The 15598-nt window shown below is 42.4% G+C and overlaps 1 protein-coding gene across 2 annotated transcripts in view; it reads right to left on the reverse strand.

The window, feature by feature from the left end:
• Window positions 1–15598, reverse strand: part of LOC139756010 (CD151 antigen-like) — a 132444-nt gene that overhangs the window by 55976 nt on the left and 60870 nt on the right. For both annotated transcript variants that reach the window (XM_071674942.1, XM_071674941.1), the window contains exons 3-4: window positions 13917–14126; window positions 4377–4556 (exon numbers count right to left, since the gene is read on the reverse strand). In XM_071674942.1, coding sequence (XP_071531043.1) covers window positions 4377–4556; window positions 13917–14126 — 390 coding nt within the window. The remainder of the gene's footprint in view (window positions 1–4376; window positions 4557–13916; window positions 14127–15598) is intronic.

Here is a 15598-nt window from a genome sequence, read left to right on the forward strand (position 1 = left end):
AGTCGACATCGTCATCAGCCTGTCGCCAGATTCCCACATTAGGAGAAGAGCAAAGCTGGCAAATATCATCATAGCGCTCAGATAAATGGGAAAGGAAATATTGAGCAAGCCGTTCACATCCTACATTAGGCTAAAGTCAGATGCTCCTTGAGTTTGATCAGACGAAGAACTACAAATAAAGGGGAAGGTCCAGAGAAAGGTAGTAAAGAAGGTAACAGAATTAAGGGAAAGGCTAAAGGCCTTAAAGAGTAAGGGTTGACCTGATCACAACCTTTAAGTTAGTAAACAGTTCTTCGGAAAACGCAATGATAGGACAACTAAATAACATGACATTAAGGAAAAGAGAAGTTATCATATCATAGTCAAACTGGTACTTTTATCATAGTGTTTCAGATGTGTAGAATAAGCTGAATTATAAAATTGTCGATGCAGACAATGTCCATGATATAAAAAAGCTGTATAACTTAAGAGATTTGAAGATATGAGATCCTACGAGTGTAAAACTCCCTCGCCGCACAATACAGAAGAGAGTAATTACACACACACACACACACACACACACACACACACAAACGCACACACACACACACACACACACACACACACACACACACACACACACACACACACAACAAACTTCAGCTGTGTAGCGGTTAGCGTTACTGACCGTCACGCGTGCATGGGACGTCTGGGTTCAAAACCGCACAGGTGTGAATCTTGGTCGCATCAGCCGGTCCACAGTCCACCCAGCTGTTCATCCTCCCGTAGAGGATTGTATATAAATTGGGTACCAGACATAGGCTAAGGTGTGTGGGTTTGTGTATACATACGTAGGAGTTAAGACATGGTACCTATGATACAATGTTACACACGGGGCAACATGCGTATAACACTCTCACCCCCTAACAAACAAATAGTAGTCACACACCAAGCACAATATCTAAGCTTACGTCACGATGGAAGAAAACGGTTAAGTGTCCCGCATGAAGGGAAGATATATATATATATATATATATATATATATATATATATATATATATATATATATATATATATATATATATATACATCAACCATCAAATGAATAAACAACATTCATGGCCGTAGGTTGCTGATCATTATTCCCAACGGTGTATTCATAACGTACTCTTGCATGATGCATTAGGCACTGCGTGTAACAACTCCAGAACGTAATGACGAAAGAGCTGTATCTCATTTACTGCTTTGGTTGCCAGGGTGGCCGATTCAGTGTGGGGAACAGACGCAAAAGTGTGGTCCCTCTAGTGACGATATTGACAATACCATAGATTCGAGGTTGAGTGGTATCGAGCATCCCTCCCGAACAAGCGTAGCATCGTATGCAAAGGACTAAGTGTCTTTAAGTCACCTCATCGAAGGTCATGTGTGTCAAGATGGTCCATGGAAGTAGATCATAACCTCATGAAAAAGAAATGAGGCACCAGGTCATCATTCTAGAAGGTCATCATATCCAAAGGATAATCCTGGATATTTTAGTCCCTAAAGGATATAGCAAACTCCTCAAGTACATGTTTAACCTCAGGGCCAAATATGTTAATCCTTTGGATAATGACGTATTTCAGCCACCCCTGAACCATGAAATGCTAAGCCATGAAACACGACATCTTCGGCATTGTCACATGAAAAGTTGACCTCTGGACCACGACGTGTTAACCCCATGAAACATGATCTGTTAAAACTTAGGGAACGACTTATTAGCCCCAGGACCACAACGTGTTAACCACTGAAACACGATCTTTGAAAACTTAGGAGACGACTTATCAACCACTGTACCATGACATGTTCAACCCCCGGGACGACGACAGGCCTGTCTGGTCTTGCAGGGAGGCGTGAATGATGCTATGAATAACATTTCGTTTACCAGAAACTATAATGTGCCATAGAGATTTAACATGTATGACTACGTCACAGCAGTTCCTTATCTAATGACAGTTGTTCCTATTCATCATTAATTTCAACTTGTGTAGAAGTCATCTGTTACTTTTGCATCTCAAGGATACGGTGAAGATCTCTCCTCCTGTAATACTATACTTCTTTACACGGAGCCTGACTTCATCTCGAACAAAGGCCTTAATCAATCTATTTTCTAGAATGAAACTAGATTTATTTTGGCCTGTCAGAAATTAGATTATTTTACTTTTTTTTAGCCACTTTGTTTTCAGAGATCTATTTTGTTCAAAATTACCCACGTAAGTTGCTACTCGGTATGCAAAACAACAATCTGGGGGATTAAAATTTTTTACTTCTAAATTTGTTGCAATTAGACTTCGAAGTGATAATATTTCTTAATGAAATTCTTAATTTGTCGCGTTCTGGTCAACCAGGATGACTCAAATGTTCATGACAGTCCTCAAAATAGACGCGACGATGTGACTCGTTTATATCTGTAGAGAATGAGAGGGTCTGGCAAGTGAGTCAGCTGTTGTTTGCTGATGAAACAGCACTGGTGACAGAGCCGAGTGAGAAACTGCAGAAGCTGGTGACTGAGTTTGGAACAGTGTGTGAAAGGAGGAAGTTAAGAGTAAACATAAATAGAAGCAAGGTTCAGCAGGGTTGAGGGACAGCTTAGTTTGATATTGAATGGGGAAAATTGGGGAAGAAAAATGTTTTACAAATCTGTGAGTGAACATGGCAGAAAATGGACCTATGACAGTGGAAGTAGGTCGTAGAATGTGTGGAAATATAGGTCGTTATCTCGGAGAGCAGTAAAAGGGTAAGAGAGAAGTCTGTTAATAATGATAATAATATAAGAGGTGTGACAGAGAGGGAGTGTATTGTGTGTGTGTATATATATATATATATATATATATATATATATATATATATATATATATATATATATATATATTATCCCTGGGGATAGGGGAGAAAGAATACTTCCCACGTATTCCCTGCATGTCGTAGAAGGCGACTAAAAGGGGAGGGACCGGGGGGCTAGAAATCCTCCCCTCCCGTTTTTTTTTTTTTATTTTCCAAAAGAAGAAACAGAGAAGGGGGCCAAGTGAGGATATTCCCTCTAAGGCTGAGTCCTCTGTTCTTAACGCTACCTCGCTAACGCGGGAAATGGCGAATATGTGAAAAAAAACAGAACAATAACCATAACAATAGTTCTTCAAAAGATTATCCTTAAAACTTCTGAACACAGGATGGCAATAATTTTCTCATTCTGAATCTTGCATTACCTGCTCCACCACACGGTTCATATATTCACCAAACCATGAGTATATCATGACCCGCATTGCTTAAACTCTTACCTGGTCATAAAAAAAAATACTGCGTTTTAAAGAGGAAGATAAAATTCTCATATAAGAAAGAATTTATGTGTGTGTGTTTGCGTGTGTGTGTGTGTGTGTGTGTGTGTGTGTGTGTGTGTGTGTGTGTGTGTGTGTGTGTGTGTGTGTGCGAACTCTGAGAATGACAAAACGACCATCACAGGAGATATTTTTAGTTAAGTGAACATTTTCTCTGGCAGGAAACACAGGGGAAATATCTGTGAGAACATGAAACTACCTTGATGCAACAGAGAACGTGGGGCGGGCTATATTAAGGTCTGGTGTATTCCTCTGGGATCTTGATGTCTCTCGAATTTATTCCGTTTTCTGATCCAATTCGTTACATCGCTCATCTTGAGGAAAGTGGGGGTGAGGTGGAGGGTTGGGGTGCTGGGTGTGTATGTTGGGGGGTTGGGAAGGGGGCCTCTTTTAATCTAGCCGGGACCTCCATAAATGAATTAGATCTGGGGAAGCTCGTGCAGCAAGACATCTGCAACGTTTTCAGTTGGCGAGAGCGTGAGTCCTTCAACCATTTTAGTCCTGTTATCAAGGATAATGATCTGGTTTTTGTATGATGGAGTATTCTTATCATCTACACAGGAAACTGCCTTATATATATATATATATATATATTTCTTTCTTTTAAACTATTCGCCATTTCCCGCGTTAGCGAGGTAGCGTTAGGAACAGAGGACTGGGCCTTTTTTGGAATATCCTCACCTGGCCCTCTCTGTTCCTTCTTTTGGAAAATTTAAAAAAAAAAAAAAAGAGAGGGGAGGATTTCCAGCACCCCCGCTCCCTCCCCTTTTAGTCGCCTGCTCCGACACGCAGGGAATACGTGGGAAGTATTCTTAATCCTCTATCCCCAGGGATATATATATATATATATATATATATATATATATATATATATATATATATATATATATATATATATATATATATCAGAAGTAATGGTAAACCTGGAGGAGGTTGGAGAACCAAATAAACACTACATGTAAAGAATATAATGTGTCAGTAAAGAGAGATGTTGTGAATAGAGGACATCATCTCGAGGCCACTCACCTGATACTGGACGTAGTCGACGGCTAAGGTGAAAGTCTCATGTCCCGGGGCGGCGTAGTGGGCCTTGAGCCTGTCGGTGAGGGAGGCGGCCAGGCTGGCCACAGCGCGCAGTTGGTACATCAGGCCCAGCACGCCGACGCCCACTTCCCCAGCGATCACCAGCACCACCACCGTCACGTACTGCAAAGACATCCAGACACAACCTCTCACTAGCGTGTATCATTCTCCTCCCGCGCCGCTCAACCCGACCCCACCACCGTGCTATAAGGTGGCGACACACCACTCCGTTGTGTCGTGTGTTAGAAGGTTGTTAAATGTAACGAGACACTGTAAACGCTGGACTTTTGCACAGGGCAGACAAAGTTTTGAAATATTGTCCAGTGTTTCTAGATTTTTAACATCACTCTCGAGTGATTACATTTGGTTAGGATCATTGCGTCAGGCATGCACAGCTGCGTTATGTAGGCACAGTTTTCAGACTTCAGTTTCACGACAGATTTTGCTCCTGATTCACACAGTTTACATTTTAGTACATTCATCAAATTACATTTTTCACATCAAAGAAAGTCAGAGAGTAAATTACTGTATATATATATATATATATATATATATATATATATATATATATATATATATATATATATATATATATATACAGCGGTGAGGGAGGATAATATATATATATATATATATATATATATATATATATATATATATATATATATATATATATATATATATATATATCATCCCTGGGGATAGGGGATTAAGAATACTTCCCACGTATTCCCTGCGTGTCGTAGAAGGCGACTAAAAGGGGAGGGAGCGGGGGGCTGGAAATCCTCCCCTCTCGTTTTTTTTTTTTTTTCCAAAAGAAGGAACAGAGGGGGGCCAGGTGAGGATATTCCAAAAAAGGCCCAGTCCTCTGTTCTTAACGCTACCTCGCTAACGCGGGAAATGGCGAATAGTTTAAAAGAAAATAAAAAAGAAATATATATATATATATATATATATATATATATATATATATATATATATATATATATATATATATATATATATATACATTCTTCAAAGCAAACACCTGATCCACACATCCTCTACCACTTCTGAAACCGCACTGCTCTTCCCCAATCTGATGCTCTGTACATGCCTTCACCCTCTCGATCAATACCCTCCCATATAATTTACCAGGAATACTCAACAAACTTATACCTCTGTAATTTGAGCACTCACTCTTATCCCCTTTGCCTTTGTACAATGGCACTATGCACGCATTCCGCCAATCCTCAGGCACCTCACCATGAGTCATACATACATTAAATAACCTTACCAACCAGTCAACAATACAGTCACCCCCTTTTTTAATAAATTCCACTGCAATACCATCCGAACCTGCTGCCTTGCCGGCTTTCATCTTCCGCAAAGCTTTTACTACCTCTTCTCTGTTTACCAAATCATTTTCCCTAACCCTCTCACTTTGCACACCACCTCGACCAAAACACCCTATAACTGCCACTCTGTCATCAGACACATTCAACAAACCTTCAAAATACTCATTCCATCTCCTTCTCACATCACCGCTACTTGTTATCACCTCCCCATTTGCGCCCTTCACTGAAGTTCCCATTTGCTCCCTTGTCTTACGCACCCTATTTACCTCCTTCCAGAACATCTTTTTATTCTCCCTAAAATTTACTGATAGTCTCTCACCCCAACTCTCATTTGCCCTTTTTTTCACCTCTTGCACCTTTCTCTTGACCTCCTGTCTCTTTCTTTTATACTTCTCCCACTCAATTGCATTTTTTCCCTGCAAAAATCGTCCAAATGCCTCTCTCTTCTCTTTCACTAATACTCTTACTTCTTCATCCCACCACTCACTACCCTTTCTAAACAGCCCACCTCCCACTCTTCTCATGCCACAAGCATCTTTTGCGCAATCCATCACTGATTCCCTAAATACATCCCATTCCTCCCCCACTCCCCTTACTTCCATTGTTCTCACCTTTTTCCATTCTGTACACAGTCTCTCCTGGTACTTCCCCACACAGGTCTCCTTCCCAAGCTCACTTACTCTCACCACCTTCTTCACCCCAACATTCACTCCTCTTTTCTGAAAACCCATACTAATCTTCACCTTAGCCTCCACAAGATAATGATCAGACATCCCTCCAGTTGCACCTCTCAGCACATTAACATCCAAAAGTCTCTCTTTCGCGCGCCTGTCAATTAACACGTAATCCAATAACGCTCTCTGGCCATCTCTCCTACTTACATAAGTATACTTATGTATATCTCGCTTTTTAAACCAGGTATTCCCAATCATCAGTCCTTTTTCAGCACATAAATCTACAAGCTCTTCACCATTTCCATTTACAACACTGAACACCCCATGCAAGAGTCCTGGAAAGAGGGGCAAGTATGAAGTCTGTTGGGGATGAGAGAGCTTGGGAAGTGAGTCAGTTGTTGTTCGCTGATGATACAGCGCTGGTGGCTGATTCATGTGAGAAACTGCAGAAGCTGGTGACTGAGTTTGGTAAAGTGTGTGGAAGAAGAAAGTTGAGAGTAAATGTGAATAAGAGCAAGGTTATTAGGTACAGTAGGGGTGAGGGTCAAGTCAATTGGGAGGTGAGTTTGAATGGAGAAAAACTGGAGGAAGTGAAGTGTTTTAGATATCTGGGAGTGGATCTGTCAGCGGATGGAACCATGGAAGCGGAAGTGGACCATAGGGTGGGGGAGGGGGCGAAAATTTTGGGAGCCTTGAAAAATGTGTGGAAGTCGAGAACATTATCTCGGAAAGCGAAAATGGGTATGTTTGAGGGAATAGTGGTTCCAACAATGTTGCATGGTTGCGAGGCGTGGGCTATGGATAGAGATGTGCGCAGGAGGATGGATGTGCTGGAAATGAGATGTTTGAGGACAATGTGTGGTGTGAGGTGGTTTGATCGAGTAAGTAACGTAAGAGTAAGAGAGATGTGTGGAAATAAAAAGAGCGTGGTTGAGAGAGCAGAAGAGGGTGTTTTGAAATGGTTTGGGCACATGGAGAGAATGAGTGAGGAGAGATTGACCAAGAGGATATATGTGTCGGAGGTGGAGGGAACGAGGAGAAGAGGGAGACCAAATTGGAGGTGGAAAGATGGAGTGAAAAAGATTTTGTGTGATCGGGGCCTGAACATGCAGGAGGGTGAAAGGAGGGCAAGGAATAGAGTGAATTGGAGTCATGTGGTATACAGGGGTTGACGTGCTGTCAGTGGATTGAATCAAGGCATGTGAAGCGTCTGGGGTAAACCATGGAAAGCTGTGTAGGTATGTATATTTGCGTGTGTGGACGTGTGTATGTACATGTGTATGGGGGGGTTGGGCCATTTCTTTCGTCTGTTTCCTTGCGCTACCTCGCAAACGCGGGAGACAGCGACAAAGTATAAAAAAAAAAAAAAAAAAAAATATATATATATATATATATATATATATATATTCCCGTGTTAGCAAAGTAGCGCCAGGATCAGAAAAAGAAAAGGCTACATTCGCTCACATTCATTCTCTAGATGTCATGTGTAATGCACCGAAACCACAGTCCCAGAACCACGTAAGGCGCCACAAACTTTTCCATGGTTTCCCCTGGCTTCTTCACATGCCCTGGTTCAGTCCATTAACAGCGTGTCACTTCAAATTTACTCTACCTCGGACAGGCCATCTTACCCTCCTGAATCTTAAGGCCCCGAACATTCAGAATCTTATTCGCTCAATCCTTCCATTTCCAATTTGGTCTCCCCTTTCTCCCTGTCCCCTCATCGTCTGACACGTATGTCTTCTTTGTCAACCTTCCCTCAGTCATTCTCTCTATTTGTCCAGACCATTTCAGGGTACCCTCTTCTGCCTTCTCAACCATACATGCTCTTATTACCACACCTCCCTCTTATCCTATCGTCCTTAATCGATCTACTCTCCTTACACCACTTATAGTTCTCAACTTTTAATTTCCATCGCATTCATCCTCTCCCACACATTCTCATCTATAGTCCATGCCTCGCGTCCATACAACATCGTTGAGACTACTGTACTTTCAAGAGACCCATTTCCACCCTCCCACATAGTGAACTCTCTTTCCACACATCCCACAATGCTCCCAAGACCTTCATCCCCTACCCATCCTATGACTTACCTCACCTTCCATGATTCCGTTTGTTGCCGTGTCCACTCCCAGATATCTAAAAGACTTCACTTCCTCCAACTTTGATCGATTCAAATTCAAATCCCAACTAGCCTGCTCCTCTGAACCACTAATCCTAAAAATCTTGCTTTCATTCACAATAACTCTCAGCTCCCTTCTTCCACACACTCTCCCAAACTCGACACCACCTTCAGCAGTTTCAACCCCGAATCTGCCATCACCACCGTGTTATCAGCAAAAAGTCAACTGATTCACTTCCCAGTCCTCACCACGTACAGACTGCATACATGCCCCTCATTCCAAGGCCCTTGCACTTACCTCTCTCACCATCCCAACCATAAACAAACTGAAAAGCCATGGTGACACCACACACCCTTGCCGTAGACCAACCTTCACTTGAAACCTCTCATCCTCCTACCTACTTAATAGCACACTTGCCTTACTCTCTTCGTGAATTCCACTCACTGCTTCAATTAGATTTCCTCCTACACCATAATTATCGTAACAATTTCCCAAAGCATCTCTGTCAACCCTATCGCATGCTTTTTCCAGATCCATGGATACAACAAGTTTTTCTGTTTCTCTGAATATTTCTCACACAGATTTTTCAGAGCAAACGCCAGATCCACATATACTCTGCCACTCCTGGAACCATATTGTTCCTCCCTAGTCTGATGCTCTGAACATGCCACCACCCTCGTAATTACCACTCTCATATACAACTTACCACATACGCTCAACAAAATCATAACTGTAATTCAAACTCTCCTTGGTCTTCCTTGCCTTATACGGTGGCACTCTGCATGCATCCAGCCAATCCTCAGGCACCTAACCATGATAAATACATACTCTCAAAATTCTGATTAATCAGTCAACAACAATAGCATCTGCTCGAGCCACCTCGCCGCATTTCATCTTACGCAAGGCTTTCACCACCTCTTCTCTCTTCATCAAACCAAATGCCATGACTCCCTCATTTCGCATACTTATCTGACCCAAACACCCTTCACCTTCTACCCCATCACCAAATACATTAAACAATCCCTCAGAGTACTGTCTTGATCTCTTCAATTCACCCCGACCTGTGACCATTCCCAACTAACCCCCTTCACCATATATATATATATATATATATATATATATATATATATATATATATATATATATATATATATATATATATATATATATATATATATATATTATCATTATTATTATTATTTTGCTTTGTCGCTGTCTCCCGCGTTTGCGAGGTAGCGCAAGGAAACAGACGAAAGAAATGGCCCAACCCACCCACATACACATGTATATACATACACGTCCACACACGCAAATATACATACCTATACATCTCAATGTACACATATATATACACACACAGACACATACATATATACCCATGCACACAATTCACACTGTCTGCCTTTATTCATTCCCATCGCCACCTCGCCACACATGGAATACCATTCCCCTCCCCCCTCATGTGTGCGAGGTAGCGCTTAGAAAAGACAACAAAGGCCTCATTCGTTCACACTCAGTCTCTATCTGTCATGCAATAATGCCCGAAACCACAGCTCCCTTTCCACATCCAGGCCCCACACAACTTTCCATGGTTTACCCCAGACGCTTCACATGCCCTGATTCAATCCACTGACAGCACGTCAACCCCGGTATACCACATCGATCCAATTTACTCTATTCCTTGCCCGCCTTTCACCCTCCTGCATGTTCAGGCCCCAATCACTCAAAATCCTTTTCACTCCATCTTTCCACCTCCAATTTGGTCTCCCACTTCTCCTCGTTCCCTCCACCTCCGACACATATATCCTCTTGGTCAATCTTTCCTCACTCATTCTCTCCATGTGCCCAAACCATTTCAAAACACCCTCTTCTGCTCTCTCAACCACGCTCTTTTTATTTCCACACATCTCTCTTACCCTTACATTACTTACTCGATCAAACCACCTCACACCACACATTGTCCTCAAACATCTCATTTCCAGCACATCCATCCTCCTGTGCACAACTCTCTCCATAGCCAACGCCTCGCAACCATACAACATTGTTGGAACCACTATTCCTTCAAACATACCCATTTTTGCTTTCCAAGATCATGTTCTCGACTTCCACACATTCTTCAAGGCTCCCAGGATTTTCGCCTCCTCCCCCACCCTATGATTCACTTCCGCTTCCATGGTTCCATCCGCTGCCAGATCCACTCCCAGATATCTAAAACACTTTACTTCCTCCAGTTTTTCTCCATTCAAACTTACCTCCCAATTGACTTGACCCTCAACCCTACTGTACCTAATAACCTTGCTCTTATTCACATTTACTCTTAACTTTCTTCTTTCACACACTTTACCAAACTCAGTCACCAGCTTCTGCAGTTTCTCACATGAATCAGCCACCAGCGCTGTATCATCAGCGAACAACAACTGACTCACTTCCCAAGCTCTCTCATCCACAACAGACTTCATACTTGCCCCTCTTTCCAAAACTCTTGCATTCACCTCCCTAACAACCCCATCCATAAACAAATTAAACAACCATGGAGACATCACACACCCCTGCCGCAAACCTACATTCACTGAGAACCAATCACTTTCCTCTCTTCCTACACGTACACATGCCTTACATCCTCGATAAAAAACTTTTCACTGCTTCTAACAACTTGCCTCCCACACCATATATTCTTAATACCTTCCACAGAGCATCTCTATCAACTCTATCATATGCCTTCTCCAGATCCATAAATGCTACATACAAGTCCATTTGCTTTCCTCAGTATTTCTCACATACATTCTTCAAAGCAAACACCTGATCCACACATCCTCTACCACTTCTGAAACCACACTGCTCTTCCCCAATCTGATGCTCTGTACATGCCTTCACCCTCTCAATCAATACCCTCCCATATAATTTAACAGGAATACTCAACAAACTTATACCTCTGTAATTTGAGCACTCACTCTTATCCCCTTTGCCTTTGTACAATGGCACTATGCACGCATTCCGCCAATCCTCAGGCACCTCACCATGAGTCATACATACATTAAATAACCTTACCAACCAGTCAACAATACAGTCACCCCCTCTTTTAATAGATTCCACTGCAAACCCATCCAAACCTGTTGCCTTGCTTTCATCTTCCGCAAAGCTTTTACTACTTCTCTGTTTACCGAATCATTTTCCCTAACCCTCTCACTTTGCACACCACCTCGACCAAAACACCCTATATCTGCCACTCTATCATCAAACACATTCAACAAACCTTCAAAATACTCACTCCATCTCCTTCTCGCATCACCACTACTTGTTATCACCTCCCCATTTGCCCCCTTCACTGAAGTTCCCATTTGCTCCCTTGTCTTACGCACTTTATTTACCTCCTTCCAGAACATCTTTTTATTCTCCCTAAAAATTAATGATACTCTCTCACCCCAACATTCATTTGCCCTCTTTTTCACCTCTTGCACCTTTCTCTTGACCTCCTGTCTCTTTCTTTTATACATCTCCCACTCAATTGCATTTTTTCCCTGCAAAAATCGTCCAAATGCCTCTCTCTTCTCTTTCACTAATAATCTTATATATATATATATATATATATATATATATATATATATATATATGTGTGTGTGTGTGTGTGTGTGTGTGTGTGTGTGTGTGTGTGTGTGTGTGTGTGAGATTCAGTGATGACTAATATGGGACGTCCATGGAGCTGACCTACATACATAACTACAGTCAACCACAATGCTACGTAAGATCACAATATTCAACAATCATGCTTGGTGGGATTTTGATATGTATACCGCATCGCTACCGCATAACGGTCATGATCCCTAATAAGACCATGATACACTTACCCATGATGCTTCGTATGTTACTGACTGTAAACCATGACAGTTCATGACAGAAACAATGACGCCTTGTACTTTCATGACAGTCTAATTGAATGCAGCGTGTATTAATGACAGTCAATCATGATGTCTTGTATGATCATTACAGTCGACCATGTCGCCTCGTCCGCTCATAACAGTCAACCATAATGCCTTGTATTTACATAACAGTCAACCATGAATGACAGTTATCCATCATGCCTCATTCGCTCATAACAGTCAACCATTATACCTCGTAAGTTCATGACAGTCAACCATTATGGCTCGGACGTTCCTGACAGTCAACCATTATGCCTCGTAGGTTCATGACAGGAATCCATGATGCTTCGAAAGTTCATGACAGTCAACCATTATGCCTCGTAGGATCATGACAGGTATCCATGATGCTTCGAAAGTTCATGACAGTCAACCATTATGCCTCGTAGGATCATGACAGGTATCCATGATGCTTCGAAAGTTCATGACAGTCAACCGTTATGACTCGTAGCTTCATGACACCATATCGTCCCTAAACATTTAGTTTCCTTTCACATACTCAAAAACTCACTACTGCCAAACAAGGGCTCCAACCAGTGCCATTGTCCACTGCCAGGTACATAAGGTACTACACTAGCTCCAGGTCCTCCACTTTCAACCTCGTACTCAAAGCATCCCGTCTCGCTCCTCTGCTGCACGTCAGTACCTTACTTTCACCCTCTACTACAAGTCAGTACCTTACTTTTACCTTCTACTACACGTCAGTGTCTTACTTTAACCCTCAGCTATACGTCAGTAGCTTACTTTTACCCTCAACCTCACGTCAGTACCTTACTTTTACCCTCAACTTCACGTCAGTACCTTACTTTTACCCTCAACTTCACGTCAGTACCTTACTTTTACCCTCAACTTCACGTCAGTACCTTACTTTTACCCTCAAGTACACGTCAGTACCTTACACTTACCCTCAACTACACTTCAGTACCTTACATTCACATCAACCCTCAACTCCTTCCTCCCAAATATTGTCTTGAACTCAGAATCGAGTTTCTCGAGTCAGCCACCAGCAGTGTGTCATCAGCAGACAGCAGCTGCCTCACTTCCCAAGCCTCCCAAGACCCTCGCATTAACCTCCCTCATTACCCTGTTCATGAACAGATTTAAGAATAATGATGACATCACAGAAGCTTGACTCACACTCTATGATATCAGAATATGGTAAGGTTATTAGTTAATTATACAGTGACGCCACCAGTAAGGGAGAATAGTATATCTAACTTAAAAAGGTTCACAATAAATGCTTGAAGGAACCATCATGCTTAAAAAAAAACAGACAAGTTTAAGACAATAGACTTAAAATTCTTATACAACTAATGGTAAAGAACATTATATCCGCTAAAAACAATGAATCAGGCTTGTTAAGGAAAGGAACACGATCTTTATGTGATACACCCAAGTGACAAGTAAGGATGCAGCAAAAGGTGTTCGTCTTACCCATCCTAGTCCACACTTGTTCTCCTTTAGGGCGGCCCACACGCCCAGCATGGAGGTGAGCAGTACCACGCCGCCCACCCCAATCATTCCATACGCCAGGTGGATGAGGGTGGGCATGTAGGCGGGCGTGGGTGCAAGGGCCAGCATGACGTCCCGTCCCTCTCCGGCCACGCACCACACCCCCACCACCATCACCGCCACACCCGTCACCTGTAGAGGACAGTGGGGGACAATAGAGAAGTGGCTGCGTTACCTAAGGGGGAAAAATGCACAATTTATAGAAGAGAAAACCTTCAGAAATATGGACACAGTATACCTCTGGCCGGCTATCGATCTGAACCCGCTGTGCCCTTACCACTGCACTGCCACGGGCAGGCCTTAGGATCAAAACCACAGGCACATAGACGTGTATTGCTCCCATCCATCCCATGTGTTACCGTACGTGTTGAGAGATGCTTAGGAATATATAGTATTAATAACGGTAATTACTACAGATTGAGGGAAAGAATCCTCTGGTAACTGATCATCATTATCATAGAAATGTTATTGGATCGAATGATATTAATTAGGCCTCCGATAATTTGTTTGATAAAATCACTTTGGCCTTTATATATCTATATAGATAGATAGATAGATAGAGAGAGAGAGAGAGAGAGAGAGAGAGAGAGAGAGAGAGAGAGAGAGAGAGAGAGAGAGAGAGAGGTTACTCAACCCGCTTCAGTTTCACCGTAGACTCAACAAAATCAAGTCAAGCTGAGTTTATGTACAGGTGAGAAGTAACGCGTGTGTGTTTATTTATCCTCGTCCTTACACCCGCCTGCCCAGGGTATGTCAGGTACGACACGAAAGAACCTTGCCATGTCGGGGGAGCAGGTAAGCCGATCCAAGACTATCCACTTCATCATCCTTGATCTGCGCCAACCCTTCCTGCAGAGTTTATATACAGAAATCATGATTACCCAGCACTTCTGACGACGCAGAAAGATATCTAGATGTAACTTGCTCACAGTATACTAAGGGATGAAAGGCCAGTACCAACCATTTGGACTAACACTCATTCGCGTGCGTCGTAAGATTGTCCATTGTTTGTTCACGCAATCAGAGAGGTTCGAATCCTGGTTGCAGCAGTTGGTTCACAGTCTACCCAGCTGTTCATCCACCCCCAGAAGTTGGTCGATATAATGCGTACCTGGCGCAGGCTAGTGTATATATATATATATATATATATATATATATATATATATATATATATATATATATATATATATATATATATATATATTTTCCGCTGTCTCCCGCGTTTGCGAGGTAGCGCAAGGAAACAGACGAAAGAAATGGCCCAACCCACCCCCATACACATGTATATACATACGTCCACACACGCAAATATACATACCTACACAGCTTTCCATGGTTTACCCCAGACGCTTCACATGCCCTGATTCAATCCACTGACAGCACGTCAACCCCGGTATACCACATCGATCCAATTCACTCTATTCCTTGCCCTCCTTTCACCCTCCTGCATGTTCAGGCCCCGATCACACAAAATCTTTTTCACTCAATCTTTCCACCTCCAATTTGGTCTCCCACTTCTCCTCGTTCCCTCCACCTCCGACACATATATCCTATTGGTCAATCTTTCCTCACTCATTCTCTCCATGTGCCCAAACCATTTCAAA

The sequence above is a fragment of the Panulirus ornatus genome, chromosome 20 (assembly GCF_036320965.1).
Source record: "Panulirus ornatus isolate Po-2019 chromosome 20, ASM3632096v1, whole genome shotgun sequence".
Classification (NCBI taxonomy): Eukaryota; Metazoa; Arthropoda; class Malacostraca; order Decapoda; family Palinuridae; genus Panulirus; species Panulirus ornatus.